The 21183-nt window shown below is 41.8% G+C and overlaps 3 protein-coding genes across 4 annotated transcripts; all 3 read right to left on the reverse strand.

The window, feature by feature from the left end:
- Positions 1 to 435: 435 nt before the first annotated feature.
- On the reverse strand, positions 436 to 3242 carry brf2 (BRF2 general transcription factor IIIB subunit). Of its 2 annotated transcripts, none has more exons than XM_028418106.1 (4): positions 2958 to 3242; positions 2530 to 2589; positions 2105 to 2426; positions 436 to 1426 (listed from the first exon to the last, which is right to left on the reverse strand). In XM_028418106.1, exons 1-4 carry the CDS (start codon positions 3103 to 3105, stop codon positions 601 to 603), a joined length of 1356 nt encoding a protein of 451 aa, XP_028273907.1. In that variant the 5' UTR covers positions 3106 to 3242; the 3' UTR covers positions 436 to 600. The 2 variants fall into 2 exon arrangements, with proteins under 2 accessions (XP_028273907.1, XP_028273908.1); XM_028418107.1 differs by lacking the exon at positions 2958 to 3242 and adding an exon at positions 2723 to 2913.
- A 905-nt stretch (positions 3243 to 4147) lies between these two features.
- On the reverse strand, positions 4148 to 14141 carry LOC114443976 (trichohyalin-like). The gene is made up of 6 exons (XM_028418369.1): positions 13578 to 14141; positions 8765 to 9192; positions 6767 to 8687; positions 5163 to 5882; positions 4884 to 4965; positions 4148 to 4773 (listed from the first exon to the last, which is right to left on the reverse strand). The coding sequence occupies exons 1-6, from the start codon at positions 13919 to 13921 to the stop codon at positions 4567 to 4569; spliced, it is 3702 nt and encodes a 1233-aa protein (XP_028274170.1). The 5' UTR covers positions 13922 to 14141; the 3' UTR covers positions 4148 to 4566.
- Positions 14142 to 15373: 1232 nt separating this feature from the next.
- On the reverse strand, positions 15374 to 19868 carry LOC114443727 (glycerol-3-phosphate acyltransferase 4-like). Its single transcript, XM_028418020.1, has 13 exons — positions 19711 to 19868; positions 18774 to 19059; positions 17831 to 17900; positions 17452 to 17749; positions 17260 to 17334; positions 17076 to 17165; positions 16804 to 16897; positions 16567 to 16682; positions 16286 to 16341; positions 16127 to 16212; positions 15918 to 16046; positions 15750 to 15829; positions 15374 to 15552 (listed from the first exon to the last, which is right to left on the reverse strand). Exons 2-13 carry the CDS (start codon positions 18939 to 18941, stop codon positions 15381 to 15383), a joined length of 1434 nt encoding a protein of 477 aa, XP_028273821.1. The 5' UTR covers positions 18942 to 19059; positions 19711 to 19868; the 3' UTR covers positions 15374 to 15380.
- Between the last annotated feature and the right edge of the window lie 1315 nt (positions 19869 to 21183).

The raw sequence follows: 21183 nt of genomic DNA on the forward strand, positions 1-21183 counted from the left end.
TAGCAGACACAGACACACCTCACACCTACAGGCAATATGACCATTTGACCTATGAAGCACGTCTTTAGAATGTGGGAGGAAGCTAGCGCACCCAGAGAAAACCCATGCAGACACAGGGAGAACATGCAAACTCCACACAGAGGCCCCAGTCAGAATTAAGCCAGGAACCTTCTTGCTGTGCTAACCACTGCACCACCGTGTCACACATCAAATTACATTGAGGATCATAAAAAAGTAAGTGTAGGGTTAGAGCTACAACATGCAGTGACGCTCAGCATCAGTCATCGAGGAGGTGCTTCATTTCACAATACAAATTTCAAATGTTTAACAAAGAAACTATATTTTCTACAAAAAAAATCATCAGTAATATCAGCAAAATCCGTACTATCATGTGTCTGTGTATTCAATGTATATAAGAGAATGCAATCAGCCAAGTATCCATTAAAGTAACTTTATTCACATGATTCTGAGAGGCTGCTCCAACATAAAAAGACTTTACTGATGATAACACACTGAAAATATCTGTATTCATCCCAAACAGCTCTAATGAAAATAAGTTTAGATACACTATACCTGAAGTGAGTCTCAGCTCATAACAGCTTATGATTTCTTACTGTCACTCAAAGACAATAACTTCTGTGACAGAGCGAAGTCTCTAGCTTCTTGAGGAGAGCGAATATATGAATCAATTTCACTGTCAGATATTTCCTCATCACTGGCTACATCCCTCATCTGAGGCTGTGCCGCTCTTCTTCTTTTTTTAGGATTAACCACACACGGAGGAGCAAACAGTTCTCTCTTCCCCCAGTTAGGTTCTGGAACTTTGTGCTCCTGAGGTACACTGTGTTCTGACTTATCACCTCCATCTTCCGGCTGCTTTTCGGTTTCCACATTTTGCCCATCCTGCTCAATGGATGATGTATGTGGAGTCTGATCTACAGGTTTGGAGTTTTGTGACGGAGCAGTGTCCTCAGGTAGAAGCTCCACACCGCTGACCTGGCACTCTGCCAGCAGAGTGTCCTCGTGAGTTCTCAATGCCCTCCTTAGCAGAGCGTACCTGTACTTCAGAATGTCCTCTATTTGACGGACAACATTATCTGGTGTCACTTCTTCCTTGACCCAAGGAATCTCTTTGCCTAGCTTGCATAGCACCTGTTTGATCTCAGCAATTCTCTTCAGGGCTGGCTTGTGCTTGTCTATTTTAGCAATCTGGCAGAATTTGTCCAGAGAAAATTTGAGCCGTTGCTTATTGGGTTTCAAGGACTGCCAGGCCAAATAGACTGCCGCCATCATGATGGAGACGGGTCTCCGGCCAGTCACAATCCAGGAGTCTGCTGCCAATTCCACCAGGGCCACAGCATGCTTGGTCAAGTCCTTGGAGCTCTCAGCCAATTCCTCAGGGACATGAGGCAAACTAATTTTGTATCTGCCAAAAAGAGAAAAACACTCAATAAGTTTTAGATAAATCACAGACTATGAGATGAGAAATGAAAGCACCTCTAATGAATCATTTATAGCAATTTTACACTCTCTCAAGTAGGTCTTCATAACACAGACACAGTTAACCTCACAAAACTTCAAACAGACTGGTCTGAAAATTTGATCAAGGTTCAGTGGAGACATGCAGCTCCTCCAGTAAGTACGTAAACATTATTTATATAGCCTTCACTGATAAAATCACAAGGTGCTTTACGAAGTGCATCAAAGTCTACTCAGGTCTAAGAGAATACATTTGTTAGATCAATTTTTCCACCAATAACATTTAAATATGAATTAAAAGTTTAACAATTCATTCTTAAAATAACTAAAGGCATTTTAGGGTTTATTTTTATTTTACGCTTACTACTTTACCTTATTTATATTTCTAACCTGTCTTCTTTGAGTATACATGGAGCATCTGGAATGAAAGCAATTTCCCCCTGGGATCAATAAAGTATTTCTGATTCTGATTCTGATTATTCACGGCCTGAGGCATAACGATGAGAAAAAAGACAAAGTATGATTGTTGTGTCCCATCAGTTACAATTATCTGGTATCTATTTCTCTAGTCTTTTTGAATGTCCCATTCAGCAGAGAAACATTTAGATCACTGGTCTTTACTTACTCCTGACAGTGAGCCTCCATTATATCAGTAACATTGGTGATCGGCGCCTCAATGCAAAGGATCTTGATCATCTCTTGATAAATTGTCCCCACTACCGCTACATCAGCATCCAGCACACAGCTGATGGTTCCCATGGTAATAGGCCAGTTGAGCAGTCTGCAGCTCACCAGCACACAGCAACCACCCAGAACCTCTTTCTTCTGGAGTTTCACTTTAAAGAAGTGGTCGTGCTGGTAGGCCTGCTTATAATAGGTCTGTGAAAGATCTTCAATTGCACTGTTAACCCTGAGAGTCCGGCAGATAGCTTTCACACGTTGCAGACCTGTATGGGGAAAAAAAAAAGGTCATGTGCAAGGTCAGCAGGTTTGACAACATATAGAGGAGAGTACTGTGTCAATATAAAATCTTACACTGGAAGATCTCACCTTTAATTAGGTTCATACACGGCTTTTTGGACACAGCTGTGCTATTACTGTAGCTGACAGCTGTAAAAAGACAAATGTAATGTTATGTAGGCAACAAGCTTTTAAACAACCCTTGTTACATGTACTTTAATTAACTGTAAAGTTATTTCTTTTTAAATTGCTGTAATTCTTGAAAAAGTGTTCAAAAACATACTGTCATTAGCACACAGGAGGAGGATTTCCTGACCTTGACACCCTCTAGTGTTTAAACTACTCATGTGTTTGAGGGACAAGTATCCCGATCCCGTGAAAAGTTTATCCTTACAACTGAAAAGAAACAACAACATTCTCTCCTTTTATTTTCTGGTCATACATGTCGAATTTTAAATAAAGTCCCATCGTCTATGAAACTAAGCCCGTTTGATCCAGTCCAGCCTCCCTATCATTACCTGAACCTCCGACTGGATCATTGGCCAAAATTCCCTCAGACACCACCGAGCCGCAGTCCACGCACACCACCTGGGTCTGAGCGTACAGCTCTTCCTCCACGATGTTTGAGGAGCCGCAGCCAGGGCAGCTCAAACCCGGACGAGACATTTTCCTGAAACGAAATCCCCCTCCCGCCGTACAAACACAACTGAGGTGCAGTTAGAAGCAACACCTGCACCCGTTAACGCAATGAAACCGGGATCGGCTGCTGCCAAACGACCAAACAACGTCGCTGCCGGTTTCAGTCAGAGGGTGCGTGTAAAATGTGTCCGGGCAGATACAATGTTCAGAGCTCCAACGGTTCCGCACTGTAGTCAGCGTCACACAAACGCTGACATGTTCCAAGCGATAACCATAATGTAAAAATACATTAGCTAACTAAAGTGTTTAACCATATCATAACCAGAGGTGTCAAGTAACGAAGTACAAATACTTCGTTACCTTACTTAAGTAGAAATTTGGGGTATTTATACTTTACTGGAGTAATTATTTTTCAGCCGAATTTTTACTTCTACTCCTTAATTTTTCACGCAATTATCTGTACTTTCTACTCCTTACATTTTAAAAATAGACTCGTTACTCCTAGTGAGTCGTTTTGTTAGTCTGGTTGTCATGGTGATGGGAATATTTGCGTCACGTGGGTGTTGGTGGCTAGGTGACTAGAATTTATAAAACGGGCACTCGTTCACCTGCACGGGGTGAGGAGGGCATACATACACCTTTGCACGTTTCATCCCCCGGTCTCATTCTTTTGGTTTACAGGTTTTCATTTCCGCAATGCAGCGCTTCATTTTATGTTCATCTATATGAAACGTCATCAAGATGAAGACGGACTCAGCGTCTTTTTTTAACCACACATCACTGCGCGTCATCCTTCTTCCCTTCTGGCGACTTTAGAGGATTGAGGAAGTCGATAAAACAAAAAACAACAACACATTTTTCTTTTTTCTATGAGGTGTTAGTGCAGAATAGGCCCTATGGCACAGCCTAAGCTTTTATCCTTAATGCCCCCCCACCCCCATACACGTTACTTCTACTTCTACTTAAGTAATGAATGTGAATACTTTTGACACCACTGATCCTAACAGAGATGAGAAGAGAGGCACTGAAACAATTTAAACCTTTTAGTCAAGAGCCAAGACTTAAAAGCTTTTATTATTTGGTGCAAATTTTTATTAAAGAAGTTAAAGCAGTGACCTCTGTACAGTACAATCATTCAGTGTACATCATGTGAAATAATCAAAGTGCTTTTTGGGGGCTAGCAGACTTATGTAAACATTCAACAATCAAGACAACAGAAAGACACACAAAACTAGTGCACAGCACAACAGTAAAATAAGGCTCTTCATAGTGAAAAACGCGTTTTCTTTGCAATGAAAAGTATGTTGAACTGCTTCAGACACTCATCAAGGTTACGTCTGGAGTAAATCTTTGTTTTATATACATACAATATACTCTCTTAAAAGTTGCTTGATGTATTATCTAAGACACATTGCAAATGTAATCCTTCGTACTGTCTCTAATGAGGAGCTGGACAGGGTATACAATGAAGGTCAACTGTAAATCCACCTAGGCAGCTTTCTTCAAGGAGTTCATGGACATGAGGATACTTGGCTGCTCTTCTATAACCCGCACAAGTAAGTTGTCAATATATTGCTCCAGCTCGGATATCTTCTTATCCCTTTCTGACAGCTGCTTCTCCTGTTTCAGCACTAAAGAGATCAGTTCCTCTCGAGTAAGCTGGGAGTATGGCCCCTTCACTCCAGTATCATTAACCTGTAAGAGGGAACAATGCAGTGTTTACTGTAAAATTAAGCATGCAAATATTTGACAACATGTAGAAATGTTATTGGTCCAAATCTTAAAAAGAAAAAATATAGAGATACCTTTGTTTTGTCCAGAGCTCCACTGAGGTCTCCTGACACAGACTGCTGTTCCAGAGGATTAAGGGGCTTCACAGGTTGAAGCCTGCAATAAGTAAAAATACAGTTTGGACCGTTTTAGAAGAACATGTGTATTAACATGCAACTCACATATGATGAAACATGAATGAGGATAAATAATAAAAGACATCAGAAATGTACCAACATCACCTTACACATGTGGCAGCTTGATGTGGTGGATACATGACACAAACATCGTTATGGTTTCCTGAACTTTCTCACCTGCGTGAAGCTACAGGAGGTGCCTCCTTCTTCACACGTGTCTCCATGATGTTCTGCTGGGATTCTTTGAGTGCACTTTCCTGGACATGCACAGGTTTATCAGCTATATTTACATCATCTGAAACAGAGCCTGCTTCAGCAATTGAAGTGCTCATTGAGGCGTCATTCTTAACAGCGGGAGGTAGCGGCGCATGGGCCGTCTTGGAAGATTTGATTTTTGTTTGAGAGGCACTGTCTTCACTAGCAGACGCAGCCAGGGGCCACTGTATTGGACCAGTAGTGCAAGATGTTGATGCATCATCTGGGAGCTCATCTTCATCATCCTCAAATGGATTATAGCTGTAATCATCTCTGTCGGAAGACGCACGTGTTTTTGGTTCAGATGATGTCTGCTGTTCTGCAGGATGAGGTCTGGACGGTGCAGGACGTTTGCTGTGTTTGGCTGTGGTTGCTTTGGTGGTATCTGCAGGAGACCTGCTCAGTGGTGCGATCATTTGCACCGAGCGCTGAGGATGAACACTGACAGTTTTGGCATCTTTATTCTGCTTGTTAATGTGCGTTTGCTGCATAGACAGGTCCTGCTCCTTCTGACTCACTGTCTTGGTTTGATTTCTTCCTGGAGGCTGGGGAGCTGGTCGCTTCTCCCGCTGGGAACCAATCAGATCCTTTTCATCTATGGAAACAGTCCTGCTTCCTACTGATGACACACCAGACTGACACCTGGAAAAAGAGACAGAGACTGATCAGTTTTTGGCACAGGGTAGTGAAAATAATGGCATTAGATGATTATGTAAAGCACTGAAGACATTCAAATAAAAAAAAACTCACTCAGTGTTGAGTCAAGTTTAAATAATGCACATACTGTATATTAACATAATAAAAGAAAGTCTTTATATCCAGTTTCTTTCTTCCTCTTTATGTGACAAGTCAGGTTAGACTGCAATGTGCCCAAACTTCCAGCTCAGACAGCTCTCTCATAAAATCTATGCGGTTGTCTTGCTGGTGTCGGATTCAGGTTGCACTTAGAAGTGAAGGACTGTTGCTGCTGAGTCGTTGCTGACTGCATAAAGATAACACTTTTTGTACTTTATGTAAATCAGCCACTCTTTATCACGTTCTCATCAAGCATTCAAATTGACCGTCACTACTCTCTGTGCTGTTCTGTTCCTGATGCTGTCTGTGCTGCTCTAACACACAATGCCGTCACCGCGCAGTCTTTATCCGTCTATTGTTAGCACAGTGAGTCCAACACTTTTAACATCAAGGATATACCATTATTTCCATTTCCTGCATTTTTCCTGTTTCCCCAGGAAACTCATTATATGCATGGCCGTCAAATGTTATTTTTAAATACTTTGACAATGACAACAACTGGAAGGATTCATAAAGCCTAATGACCTAATGATCTGTGACTTCCAACACCATCAAAGTAATCTTGTAAAGGTGGGTTGTAATACTAACAAAATGGAAACAACCTTTGAATTAAAGACACACATTGGATCGTTTTGGGGAATAAAACATGGTGAAGAGTTGTGAGTCTTCATGTTAAATATATGTGGGAGATGTAATCACAGTGTTTAGAGCCTGAACAGAGTTGAACTAACCTTAGCTGAGCCCCTGTGCCTGCGCTGCTGCTGAGGGGTCCAGGAGGTGACTCAGAGGGATTACAGGGACAATTTTCATCAAATGGATTAGTGGAAATGACTTCTGCAGGATAGCTGATGGTGGGTTTACTCCCTGCAGCCCTCATTTTGTTTTCTCTCTTCTCCTGTTCTTCTGCCTCTCTTTTTAACATCTCCTTCTCCAGCCTCTTTGCTTTCTCTTCTTTTCTTTCCTTCTCAGCTCTCTCCTCTCTCTTGATCTTCTCCTCTTCCTCCCTGCGAACCTTCTCCTCTTCCTCAATCCTCTTCTTTTCTTGTTCTTCTTGTCTCCTTGTCTCTGCTAATCTTTCCATCTCCTCTGTTTCCTTTCTTGCCTTCTCTTCTTCCTCCTCTTGTCTCCTCCTCTCCTCCTCCATCCTTTCCTGCTTTTCCTTCCTAATTCTTTCCTCTTCCTCATGTCGTCTCTGTTCTTCCTGCTTTCTAATCCTTTCCTCTTCCTCAAGTCGTCTTTTTTCTCTAAGCTCTTCTTGTCTTCTAACCCTTTCTTCTTCCTCTTCTTTCCTCCTGCGTTCTTCTGCCACCCTTATCTTCTCTTCTTCCTCCTCCCTTCTGTGTTTCTCCTCTGCCTCAGTCCTTTTCCTCTCTTCCTCCATTAGTCTTTCATGTTCCTCCTCTTCCTCCCTCTTTCTTTTTTCTTGTTCTTGTTTCCGCTTTTTCTCATGCTCTTCTTCTTGCCTTCTCAATATCTCCTCCTCTTCTTCCTCCCTCCTCCTTCTATCCTCTTCCTCCGTTCTCCTCTTTACCTCTGCTACTCGAAGTGCTTCTAATGCCCTCTCTTCTTCTTGTCTCCTCTGCTTTTCCTTTCTCTTCTCTTCCTCTTCTTCTGCTCTTCTAACCCTCTCTGCTTCTTCTTCTTCTTGTCTCTTTCTATCTTCCTCTTTTCTCATCCTCTGCTCCTCTTCCTCTCTCCTCTTTTCTTCCTCTCTCCTCATCCTCTCTTCTCCCTGTCTCCTCCTCTCTTCCTCTTCCTGTCTCCTTCTCTCTTCCTCTATCCTCATCCTCTCCTCCTCTACCTGTCTATTTTTCTCTTCCTCCCTCTTCATTCTATGCTCCTTTTCCTGTCTCCTTTTTTCTTCCTCTATCCTTATCTTCTCCTCCTCTTCCTGTCTCCTTATTTCTTCCTCTCTCCTCATTCTATCCTCCTCTTCCTGTCTCCTTCTCTCTTCTTCTCTCCTCCTCTCCTCCTCTACCTGCCTCTTTTTCTCTTCCTCTCTCCTCATTCTATCCTCCTCTTCCTGCCTCCTTTTCTCTTCCTCTCTCTTTATTCTATCCTCCTCCTCCTGTCTCCTTCTCGCTTCCTCTCTCCTCCTCCTCTCCTCCTCTACCTGCCTCTTTTTCTCTTTCTCTCTCCTCATCCTCTCCTCCTCTTCCTGTCTCCTTATCTCTTCCTCTTGTTTCAGTCTATCTTCTTCCTCCCTTTTAACTCTCTCCTCTTTGGCCCTTCGTTCTTCTTCTTCCACTTGTCTCCGCTCCTCTTCAGCCTGCTTCTCAAGCTCTTTTTCTTCTTTTCTCCTCCTCTCCTCTTCCATCCTTTCATCTTCCATTCTTCTGGATTCGTTTTCATCATCTTCTTCAGCTATGTCCTCCTCTTCCTCTGTCCAGGCTGAATATTGTGTCCCTGCTCTCAGTGAATCAACAGATGGAGGGGAGTTTTCAGGGACATCTTCCATAGACCCATGCCCTGAACTGGCCAGACTGAAGTTTGAGCCAATACGTGAGGCTCGAGGCTGCGGCTCTTCACAGTATACATGACTGCCATTTATGCACAGGTTACTTTGTTCCACAGGCACCTGTTTCTGGCCAGAATCCTTGCTGTCTGAGCTGCCTGAGCGTTTATGTATCATGAACTTGAACTTCTTTTTACCTGCGGAGGAAAATAGAAAATCAGGCTGCATGTAATGATACAGAACAGAAATAATGGTGATGAGGTAACTTCCTGACCCTCAGAGGAATCCACATTCAGACCAGATGATTGGCTGCTGCTTAGCGACGAGTTCTTCGCAGGAAGAACTGACATAGACTGAGACATGTTTCTCTGCAGGTTGGACTTTGGAGAAAAAAATGACTTCATTTTATGTTTCTTGTTTTTCCCCTCCTTGCTCACTGCCACCTCACCGTCTCCATTTGCTTCGTCCTCACTGTCTGTCAGGACCTGAGTGAGGGATGGCATCATGTTGGATGCAGAGTCTGTCTCCTTTTTCTTTCCACGAACCTTGTCCTTAAACTTGCCCAGGCGAGACCGGGATTTTCCAGCAGCAGAGAGATCACACATGCTGGCAGTCATGTTGTTCCTCATGAACTGGATGTCCAGAAGCACCTCTCCTCTGTCTTTGTCTGCCTTTCCAGTCTTATCCAGCAACTTAAACCATCTGTCAAAGAGAGGTGCTTTATTAGACATGAAAGTGAACAATGAGTTAATGTTTTCCAGAAAACAACAAACCAATTGTTATTGCCTTAAATATGGAAGATTAGATTTAAATAATCAAAGACACAACTGGCTGTGTGTGGTACAGACTAATATTTGCCATAATGTGATTTACTGGTTTAATCAAATTAGAGTCACTAATACTGAGTTTCCTGTACAGTATGTTTGGATGTTAGTCTGAGTTGCTTTCTTTGGAAACTATGATCCTTTCCAGAGCAAGAATAAAAAGTGACTCAGCAAGTCAGTGAATATTTTTGGAAAAAACTGTAATAATCCAAACACAACCAGCAAACTGACCATAAAGTACATGTCTGTACTGTAGCTGCTTCTACAGTGGATAAGTTATGAATGCTTGTACTGTGCACACTCTCAGCCTTTATAAATGTTTTCCTTTTTCTCTTCTCCTCATGTCTCACATGATCAAACCTTAATTTAAAAAGAAAGTGTTTTATGCCTCTGCTGTGCAGGCTTTCCATCCCTCTCAGGCATACAAGCTGCTATTACCCTTTTCTTTACCTCTACACATACTGCATGTAGGTGTTAGAGAGAATGTCTGAATGCTAGTATGCAGCCCAGCAGGGTCACATCTTATTTTTTCATTTTTCTTTTATGGCTAAACCACATTTCAGTGGCATACCATAAGAGTCAAAGAGAGGAACATGAACACTCTTGTCTATTGAAATTGTAGACAAGCAGTAAGAGGACTCCCGAGCGAAGACTTGGTCATCTTTGAGCTGCTTCTGCACCTGCGTCCTGGTGCAGTACTGACAGCAGAGTCTTAGAATGAGCAGAGTCACTTCACCAGAACAACAAAAAAGGATCAGTCAGCATAAAAAGTGCCTGTCGGGCAGAAATCAGAGGCCAGCTCACCAAGACGGAAACAACTCCAACTGAAATCTGGATTCCAGAGGAAATGAGGAAAAGAGGAAGGGGCCATGTGGGGGCATGTGTCTGTGGGTGTGTAAAGAACAGAATTTGCCTTGTAGACTTTAAAGTTGACTTTCTAAATAAATGTAATGTGTGTATTTGTCATTAACAGTATTTATTTACAGAACAATGAGATGCTATTGATATATAATGAAAGAATTACTCTCCTCAGATATGCCGCTGAGATGTACCCTCCTCCTCCTCATTTCTCCTCCCTCAGGAATGCTTTAGATGTGTTGCACAAACAAATTCAGGAGGGAAACGCCTTTTCCTGGAATTTGTGAAATAGATGAGAGCCATCACATCTCCCCTGCCCCCTACTTGCTGATGAATAATGGGATGTGACATCATAAATGTTCCACTGTGTGGCTTCTTCAGGATTTGCCTGATGAATATCTTTCACAAAAGCACTGCTAGATAGATAATACGTCTATCTATCATGCAAATGTAGACAATGTTCTGTCGCTCTCTTATGTTCCCATTCCTCTACACAGTGACAAAGTTATAGGTGGTACAAGATTATGAAAAATAATACTTCATTCCAGCTCACTGTGATGGTAATGAATCTCGTCAGTAGTGAATTCTCGTCACTGCAGTGCAATCTGACTTCTATTTTGCAGTTGCCAGCAGGTTTAAGCCAGTTTTAGCTGCACTTTTAGGACCCATGGTCTACTGTGCTTCCATATTCTACCATTATAAAACAATATTTATAGCAAAAAGTAAAAATAAACCTAGTACAGCATAGCATAATCAACCACTAATGCAAACAAAGGGCACAAAACAATATTCTGCAGGAACATGCAAAAAAGAGAAGAAGAAGCATCAGAAAGGAAGTTGCAAAAGCATTTGGGTGTTAGCTGGTTGGAGTCCTAATGTCAGGAGGTAGAATTACCGTAGCTTGTTTAATTCAATCTCACACTTCCCTGAATAGGAAGATATTTGCTGCTTGACTAGAAAACCCAGAACCAGCATATAATGCATGACTCAACATTTTGTCAATGTATTCTACTTTTTTCACACATCCTTCCTTGTGAAGCCTGGGCCACTGATAAGACAATACCCTGTGTGGATGAAGCCTTTTCTTATCACAGAACGCAGCTGTGAGGGGGAGAAGAGCTGAGTGAGTAAAACAGCTAATAGCACTGTCCAAATAAAGCAAAGGAGCCAGGGTGAAACTCCCTTTCCCAAGACTAGAATCAGCCATCTTACTTGGCACAGTTATTAAATTCCCAGTGATAGTGTTGATTAGATGCAAGAAAAAGGACATTATGACATCGCCCTGTAAGTGTAAAGATAAAACTTTATTAATCCCAAAGGAAATTATTGTGCCAGAGGTATCAAGTTACATTAAATGCAGTTAAGTACAGAGTATAAGAGTATAAGTGCCACTATAATCCAAATAAGAGTACAGTACGCAGTATGGGCACAATATATGATACATGGATACAAATATGGAGATATAAGGTGCTAAGTAAACATAAATATAGACCAGTGGAGGGAATGACAGTGATGCCTGACATGATTATCTAGCTCTTCTCCCTACAGAAAGGGGAGGTAAAGGCTGTCATACTGTCATGTCTCAATGAACTGAAGGTAGTGCTAATGTAATTCTGTTCCAGTCAGTAATCGAGTAAGCTTCCTTGTTATTTTTCTGCAAAATTTCTGAGCACCTTGTACCTTTAACAGTAGAGTTGTTGTACTCACACTCTGTGGCACGTGTAACACTTGTTTGTGTGCCAGTGTGCAGTACAGCCACAGTGGTCTTTACTAAGGATAAACTGACCTTGCACGGCTGCCGCTGTTGCTACACTGTTTGTTTTTCTGTGATAAAAACAGTCAGGAATGTGAAGGCAGAGATGCAACAAGATTTGCAGAGAATTCTGTACAGCAAGTGGATGGAAACACAAACCTCCTCCTCCTTCATCAGATATTATCCAGCTTTCACAAACACACAGCAAATGTGTACTGATTAACAAGGTATGTAATATTAATAGTAATGAATCACCACATCCCATCTACAGAAACCCAATCAACAGCAAGTGGCCCTGGAGAAGGTGACAGAACAAGGAAGTGTGTGTTTAGATAAACAGGCTGGCGTTGCAGTCTGGTTTTGAATAATACTAGTCACACATTGGATGACTAAAACACTCAGGAGCAGCTTAGCACAAGAACCGTAATAGATGGATTTGTCTTGAAAAAAATTAAAACATTTAACCTGTTCTTTGACCCCATGAAAAGAACATTTCATGGTTAAAGAGGTACAGACCTGTAAAGCCTGATTGCTACAGACTGGTGTGAAGGTTGCTCATGGAGTTTAATAAGAATTTGGAGTTGTGGTGTTTTTTTTATCTCCATACAAAACTAGCATTATTGATCAGAGTGAAGTTCGGTGTATTTCCAATTCAAGGATTTTTTTTTTGTCTTCAGTCAATGAAGGTGAATCTTCTGGCTCAGTTCGTTTGTCTGAGTTTGTAATGCCGCTTGGCATCCTTGAAGGCTGCTGCCGAGGGAACAAATCCCCTAAGCTGCACTGGAACGACTAGGCAACATTCATAAGTCAAACCCAGCAGAGTAAGCCTGTGCAGTGATGCATGCCAATGAGTGTGAGCGCTCTAATATCTCACATCACTACAATACAATAAGAGGTTAAAATATCACAGCCCGAAATCATACTCATTCCATAAAGAGGCTTTACAAAGACATTTGAAGGAAAAGTGAATTAAACACAAATGCTGCTGCATAATGTTTAGATTACAGCATTATCCCAGAACCAGTGGAATTAAAAGGGATTGAGTTTTGTCTTGTAAGACAATGATTGACAAGCAGCTACCAGGAGCTGTTCCCACTGTGGCACAAAGGAGAACTAGTTACTCAATATGCTCTTAGAATTTCCACATTTTCATGCAATTAAAAAGCACAACACTACTTTATTTTCATAAATTCTTTGGCTCTTGTCTTTAGAGAGGTCAGAGGGAGAGCTTCAAACTCAGCATGATGCATTTTAAACCACTTTGGGGGAATTTGTTGATGATTTATTTACTTCATTGACTTCTGACATATTGTATTGCAACACAAAATGTACAGACTCATTGGAGGTGGTTTTTGTAGCTTTCATAAGGCTGTAGGCGGAACTGGTTCTGGTACCTTGTGGTCTATACCTTGGGAGAAGTCTTGATGATAATCCAGATTATCACCAAATTAATGTTTTACTAGCTGCATTGTCAATATTAGGGTTAAACTAAGGTACTATAGATATACTCCCAGCCCACTCAGTTTATTAGGTAGCTTCAGTTGTCAAAGATGATTAGATGCTTAGTGGTTGCCTCTTTGCGTAAAAGTTCTGCGTAAATCTTCCGTTTGTTTCAATGATTAAAACAGTAACCTCTTACTACATGAACTTACTCTGTCTTGTCGCGGCTTTTGTCCTCACTGAGTTGCAGCAGGTTGATGACCGCCTGCCCCAGCAGCTTGTCTGGGCCCACCAGGGCCCTGTGCAGGACGTGGACGTGCAGCGTGCTGCGCTCCGTGCCACCTTGATGCAGCGGCGGCAGGTCGAAGGAGGCCTCCTCCTTCCACACCGGAGCCACACTTTTCTCCACCACTGAAGTCTGATACTTCTCCTTCCCCATCTGCATGACCGCGTACGCATCGTTGGTGCCGCTTTTTCCCTTTATCCTCAGGCCTCTGGCTTGGAGTACCGTTACCTGGACGCTTGTAGGACACCATTGCTGATCCGCCAAGGACATACTGACGCCACTTGTTGCTGTATCAACACCGTTTAAGAATGAAATCCCCCAGATCCGACGCGGCAGTGTTTATCATCGGTTCACTGTGAGAAACGAGCAGGAGCGAGAGAAAGTTTTCTCATGAGCTCTGCTAAACTTCAGGAACCAGCTGATTAGGCGTGGCTACACCGAGAGGGGGCCTTGGTTTAGACAAGGCACTCCCCCAGATGAACAGGTTGCATGACTTCTCTAAGGAACTTGATAGGTTTTGGTGAGTTCACCCACACCGCAGGAATCAGAGCCAACAGACCACACCTGATCTGACATAATGCATCTGCATCCTCCCATATTACCTGAACTTCCTGGTTCCTTTTGCACCTGCTACATTAAAGGGAGAAAAAAACCTAAAAAAATGTAGTTTTGAGACAAACTGTCTAAAGCACACGCCACTGTTATAATAAGTCACATTTGGAGAGGACAGGATACCTGTCGAGGTACACCTGATAGGTCCCATTTGGCTGGATTCAGTTTCATGTAGCTCTGAATGGTAATGAGGCTGCAGCACCAGCGGCTGCATGTCTTCATGCAACCTGCAAAGACCTTGGATTAAGGGACTGGTTATCTTTCCAGGACAGAATCCCAGCATTTGGGTTCACATATGTCCAAAGTAATCCTCATGAGCCTGAATAACAATAGTTATATAAAGAATGAATTTATTTTTGACGGTTATATGTTAATGCAATCTAACTTGCCGCCTGTATAGAAAATGATATGCCTGCTGATAAATCATCCCTCTGTTCACAGGCTGATTCACGTCTGAACAGTGACTCCTGCTGCTTGAAGAAGGAAATAAAAAAATGTTGTTTCTTTTTTGATTGGTTTGCATCATTAAAAATGAGATAAAACAGTTACTATCAAAGCTATAAACTGCACTAGTTGTCAAAATGTGTGGTCTCACTTTCACTGCTTTACAAAGTCCAGTACAGATTAAAGCCACAGACACTTATAGAAGCTTGAGCCTCTTAGTAAGGTGACGCACAAGCGTTGGCACTGCAGAGTGTAACAACTGTAGTACAATACACTAATGACTGAACGACTGTACTCTTGATAAAAATGGACAGCATTTTTCAGAGAATATTTTAATCAGCAATAAAAATGAAGCAGCACAGCTTGAAGACAAAACATGTATATTCTACACATTATTTATTTCTTCTGTTTGAACTGTAAACATTCTTTTAATTTTACGACATACAACACATTTTATATATATTATATTTTTTTTATATATATTTTTTATATATATATATATATATATATATATATATATATATATATATATATATATATATATATATATATATATATATATAATGAAAAATGTATATTTCTTTTGGTACTCAATAATAATAAATACATCCCTGCATTTGTAGTAGTTTACATTCATCATATGTGAGCTGATACACATACCTTCCCCGTTGCCTCATTGTCCCTTTGCAGCATCTTTGCTGCTTTTATCCTCTGCTGCTTTTTGATCCTCTGGACATTTGGGATCACTCTTGTCCTTGTTGTTGCCTACAAGAACTTTGCTGTAAAGCTTCTGCTGCTCCTCTTTAAAAGCATCTTTCACTTTTGCTCGTTTCAGGCCTCCATCCCTGAGAAAGCACAAGTAAGTGAGGAAAATGGTGACTGTGTTCTTCTTAGGACTGCTTCTATGATTCAGCTCAGTGGTGTCACAACATGTGTGGTGAATCAGCATCTCTATGTTACACCATTGTTAACCTCTACCCATTAACAGCCAGTAACACATACAGGTTTACAATGTGACATTTAAAATACAGCAGTGACTCACCAAATGAGGTCCACCAATCCTCCTTGTGCAGCTATGGCTGCTTTCACTCTATTGGCAAACTGCACTGCATCCTCCCCTTCCTAACCGAATACAACAAAAAAATATGTTAAGCAGGGCAGTAATCCTATAGATGGATTAAACGATAGGTGTTGCACTGTATGTTTTCACCTCTCTGTTCATAGGTGGCAGATACCAAACGCTGCAGACGATAGCCCAGCTGCTCATCATCCTCAGTAGATAACTCACCATGCCAAATTTACTGCTGTTCCAGAAAGCATCCCCAAAGCGAGGATCATACTGTCACATGAAGACAAGAAGCTATCAGCTGTAGGTAAAAGCAACATGAGGGGGGAGATGAAACAGAAAGAAGCTACTACCTTAATAGCAACTGGATAGACGGTGCAGCCGATCTCAAAGCTGCCCTTCTTGAACATCATCACAGAGGTGTTGTTGATGCACGTACCTGTAGATAACACAGTGTGAGGATCCTAACTCATGTTAGATCATAAACCATCTGATGGCATTGTGATACACACCTTCAGGGAAGATGAGGATGGGCTGTTTGGTTTTATCAGCGACATGATCGCTGAGCCTGAATTGACAAACCAGAACAATTTGACGAAATCAGGAAGGAGTGCAGAAATGTGGACACTGTTTGCTTATTTCTTTGTCTTTGTCTTTAAAGCTTTGTCTGATGGGAGGCTGCAGGTCTCAGACTTTGCAATGCCCTATCCTACCCAATACAGCTACACAATCAAACAGGTTTCATTTAGGTTTATTGACTCATAGGTCTGAGAACACAAAGATGCAATGTTACCGTTTGGCCACTAGGTGTCTGTCTTTGACTTCTGATCTTTCAAACCAGATGTGAGCAGAGGATTTGACCATGGCTCTTTGGACCATTCCCATCAACCCTCCGTGCACCTGGCCAACCTGAAAGACAGGTTCAGCTCTAAACAAGCTACAGCATCTCTACTCATTTTTAATAAAAGCATGAGAGTCACATTCATTCATTATTCTGAAAAAAAAGGAGCACAGAGAGAAAATGTTCTACCATGGAGTAGCAGCCATCATTGGCCAGGATTATGACATCAATGGGTGTTGTGTGATTGGCCACACAGATGCCACCATTCTTAGGTTTGTTCTCACTGTAATCAAACAATACATAGACATTCAGAGGGTTAAAAACCTGCAGTTAAACTGAAATTTCTAGTGTTATTTTTCTTTCCCGTCACACAACATGATGCCACCATACTTGTGAATTTTACACTTGTGATTATTTGTGTTCTATTTCTCAGGATGTTGCTGAATATTAAATACTCGTACCTGTTGTGATAGGTGATGATTGCTGTCAGAGCTCTAACACAGATGCGGTAACACATCAGTTGAACATTCTCACTCAGGCAGGACCTCAACCTGACAACAAAAAACTTCAGTTTCCTTCTGCAGTTCAAGAGACATTACATGCATGTCTAATGTGTTCATTATGTCAAAATGAGTGGAAACTCACTCTCCACTGGGTAAAAATCCCAGTATGGTGGACAGGACTACGAGCAGACTAATGCTAGTGACTGCCAGAGTAACCCTGCAGTCAACAGAAAAAAATAGTTAACAGAAGTCTGAACCACTTCCTCACCCATTCACAGCTTCTATAATGACACAAATGCTTCTACTATTCAACCTGCCTCAGTGCTGCTCTGACCTGAAAGGCAGCAGGACGCCATAGCGGATCAGAACTCCCAGCCCCCACAGGACAGTAAGCCTCACACTAATGTGGCGGAAGTTGTAGTTGCTTCGAGTCAGCAAGTTCCAGCTCTCCAGTTCCTGGGCTGAGAAGCGCTTAGTCACCTCATCATCCACAATGCTCTCCACACCTCTGCGGCAGAAGTAGAAGATGTCAGCCATCTCAAACTCTGGCTCTGAGCGCAGACAGCTGCTGGAACCCCGGAGCTCCTGGATCTCCTGCTGCAACGATGACGGTGGTTCTTTGGCTATGATACCTTCAGAGAGAAATAGAGCAAGAAGTAGAAGTCACACAGATGCATTTATGACTCACAAATACTGAAATATGAGTAATTTACCATTGGTGTTTGGTTTATAAAGCTCCTGATTCTTTTCCTTTGCTCCCAGCTCCATCCGCAAAGTTGCCCACTAATAAAAAAAAAAAAAAAAAAAAAAAAAGCATAAAGACAAAAAAAATAATGTGTAACATGCAGCATTAAGAAGGAATAATGTGCAGTAGTATTGCTGACTGTCCTGGCACTACATTTAAAGATGTGATCAAGTTGATGAAATAAGGCTACATGTTCCCTGCAGACAAGGTTTGGGAGAGACGTGCTTGCAGCTGTGATACCAATACATCCAAATTACAGAAACACTGTTGTTGTCTAATTTCAGCTCCAAACCCTGAACTCTTATGTAGGTCACCCTTTTTGATGGGTCATGGGCTTTAACTGAAGGGGGGACATTTTGTGCTCCTCCAAGTAAAACATCGATATGTAGCAGACATGTAGCCCATGGAGAGAACTGCTGAATGTAGTAAATTTGACAGACAATACTGAGGGTTTACAAGGCTTCACCCATTGCTAAAGCTGTAGTAAGGCCTGACCTATTTTTTTTAGTTCTATTACTGAATAATAGATGATTTTCCATTATTTCAGTGACAGTGGGTGAGACAGCTGTCCTGTAGAACAACTGCTGCCTAAAACTTTCTCTACAGTGACTCTATTCATCCCGGGTGTAAATGAGGAATTAAACTTGAACACTAGATCACTGGGGATAAGCATGAGAGCAGGGAATTCACCGCCTCACAGACAACGTCCTGGGCGTCAAAGCTGCCTCCAATAGTCAAATAGTAGTCCCACGGCTAAAAGCTTGTTCCTCCCTTGGGTGTGTCCCCAAAGCCTTACTCCCTTAGGAAAGGGATGCAGCAGGATACTCTGTACTCCTGACAGTCCCTCTGAGCAGGGGGAGCCGAGGGACAAATTTACTAATGTTGTGTGTTTGGCACAACATGGAGCTCACCTCAAATATTTTGAGAAGTGTCCTCATGTAAAACTTTCGTATACCAAAAGAGACTCCAAGTACGGCTGGCACAATTATGAAGACAAACAGAAGAGTCAACCACACTGTGATGAAGATGCCAAGACACCTGCACAGCAGGATGTCAACAGGCAGCGTAAACCAAGCCATGTCGTCGACACCAAAGAGGACACAGTGAGCGCCGAAACCCTCCGCTCAGGGAAAATCTTCTGTTCCGATTAAAGCCACAACGCTGAAATGTACATCAGGAGAAACTCACTGTCTGCATCTGGGAAAGAGAGGGAGCAAATATCAGGATCAGATCATATAAGGCGCAGTGGGTGATGAAGAGACAAACTAGGGGTTATTCTGCACCTTTAACAATAATGGACACTCATTGTTTTGAAGGACTGAATTAACTTTTATGCAACATGTGGATGCACAGAGGAACTGTGTATAAATCACCGGTAAAGCTGCACATCATTATGAAACATTTTGATATTTACTGCTACTGGCTCGTGAACTGCAGCCCTCACAAATTATTAATTCAAGGTAACAGAGGCTGCTCTGGGGTGGTCAGGAGGAAGGATACCTGCTCAGACTGAGCCCCGCCTCTAACCCAGGGCCTGCTGGGAGAGGAGCCAGAACCCTTTGGTACCCTCAAAACGAATGCTGCTGTGACTAGTTAATAAAAGCATAGAGTGCGTAATCAGTAGCAGGGGCAGCCATTGTGTAAATGACTTAATTGAAGCTTCATTAATGTCACACTGAATAATTAGCAGGTCCTGTCTGGCAGGAAGTTTGGCACCTCTACAGACAAATTAACACTATAGATAGGTTTTCTAACATGATAGCTACTAGCAGCAGAGCACATTTTAGCTAACCGAGCTAATTGTAAATAACGTATTAGCTTAGCGGCTACAGCCGCCCCTCACCGTACTCTGGATTTAACGCTGTTCCGGAGGAGGATTGAGACGACAGGCGGTCAGGTGCTGCGGCTCCATCTGGTCGGTCCAGCCTGTTGTGTCCCTCCCTGTCTGTCACTGCTGTGTGGCTTTGCAGGCTTTTAGCAGCATGCTACATCTGTGTGTGTGTTGTATGCAGTCCTCATGGCAACAGGTGGCCAATGAGAGCTGCTGTCACTGCGCTGTAGGCAGGACGCGGGCTGTAAATCTGATTACAGTGGATTCAGCGGAAGGAGCTGCAGTCAGACTGGCAAAGCTGTGCGTTGTTTACGATGGGAAATAACTTAATAAGTGGAATCTAATTGAATTCTACTTTCTCCATTTGGTTGGATGTCACAATAGATAGATGGCGTAGAATGCTTAAATTACTCATACACATTGGGTTTTAGTGGATTCTATCTAAATACTAAATATTATGTTTTCATGACGGCTGTGCTGTTCCAAGTTGGCCTCTTACTGAGTATAATGAGTCAGCTGAGAAAGGCTCTTGTGTTTATGTTATAACTGGAGATGTGCCAGTGTGTTACTTACGGTACACAAAAGCCAAAGCTGTATTCTGTCTTGTCTGTTATTAGTCTCATTTCAAGGACTTATTCTTATTATAATGGACACTGAAATGTTTTGCTACGGTGTCTTGTGTGAGTGTTTCTTTATTTTATTTATTTGATTCTATTCTGTATTGCTCAGTCTAAATAAGGACCACTTTATTGTGCTGTCCTCTTTCTGTATGTGTTCAGCTGAATTGGATGAGCTGGGATCTTATAATGTGGCTGTCTGGGTAGATTAATACCCTATAACACTGAAAGAAGTAGAAACACATCTACTCACACACCAATAAATTTCAAGTTGGAATAAAAACCTTTATTTTTTATATATATATATTCTGCTACAAATTGCAGTTGTTTTTTCGAGCATGCATAGTTTCACACAGTTAAGACAAGTAAAATCACAAAGTAAGATTTCCCTTTTTAAGAGTATCTTTACAGCATGCATATACCCTCAAGTCCATTCATGAACAGTCCACCCAGAATTCAGCTGTCCCCACAACCAAAGTGCACTTCATGCAGCCATTTTGAAAATGTAATCAATGCATCAGCAACATACATACTACGCTAAAAATAGGCTCACATAATATTTTGTAAACTTTCTTTGGCTTTTTTTTATAAAGAAGCACAGAGTGCTTCATTATAAAATGTATTAATGAAGGTAATGATATTAGAGATTAAAGAGTGCGCTACAGGGAAATTTATGGATGAGGTTGATTGTTTAATTAATTTTGAGGTATTAAAGTTAATATTAAAATGCACCAAATGTGAAAAAAAATCACCATTAACCCTTTTCAAACATTTATCAAAGGTTCCTGAAAAAAGTAAAGCATTAACAGAATCTCTCATCGATCTAACTCTCCCTTGATCATCTCAGGTTGTATGTAATCTGAGTATCCATGC

This window comes from Parambassis ranga, chromosome 12 (assembly GCF_900634625.1).
Source record: "Parambassis ranga chromosome 12, fParRan2.1, whole genome shotgun sequence".
In the NCBI taxonomy this organism is placed as follows: Eukaryota; Metazoa; Chordata; class Actinopteri; family Ambassidae; genus Parambassis; species Parambassis ranga.

Excerpts from the sequence above, each read along its gene's own strand:
- LOC114443976 (XM_028418369.1), bottom strand. The coding sequence starts at position 13,921 with ATGTCCTTGGCGGATCAGCAATGGTGTCCTACAAGCGTCCAGGTAACG. Across the intron at positions 9,193-13,577 it reads AAAAGCCGCGACAAGACAGA|ATGGTTTAAGTTGCTGGATA; the intron begins GTAAGTTCATGT and ends TCTCTTTGACAG. Across the intron at positions 5,883-6,766 it reads GGCACAGGGGCTCAGCTAAG|GTGTCAGTCTGGTGTGTCAT; the intron begins GTTAGTTCAACT and ends CTCTTTTTCCAG.
- LOC114443727 (XM_028418020.1), bottom strand. The coding sequence starts at position 18,941 with ATGGCTTGGTTTACGCTGCCTGTTGACATCCTGCTGTGCAGGTGTCTT. Across the intron at positions 16,683-16,803 it reads ATGATGGCTGCTACTCCATG|GTTGGCCAGGTGCACGGAGG; the intron begins GTAGAACATTTT and ends CCTGTCTTTCAG. Across the intron at positions 16,342-16,566 it reads AGACACCTAGTGGCCAAACG|GCTCAGCGATCATGTCGCTG; the intron begins GTAACATTGCAT and ends TTGTCAATTCAG.
- brf2 (XM_028418106.1), bottom strand. The coding sequence starts at position 3,105 with ATGTCTCGTCCGGGTTTGAGCTGCCCTGGCTGCGGCTCCTCAAACATC. Across the intron at positions 2,590-2,957 it reads TGATCCAGTCGGAGGTTCAG|CTGTCAGCTACAGTAATAGC; the intron begins GTAATGATAGGG and ends GTCTTTTTACAG. Across the intron at positions 2,427-2,529 it reads GTGTATGAACCTAATTAAAG|GTCTGCAACGTGTGAAAGCT; the intron begins GTGAGATCTTCC and ends TTCCCCATACAG.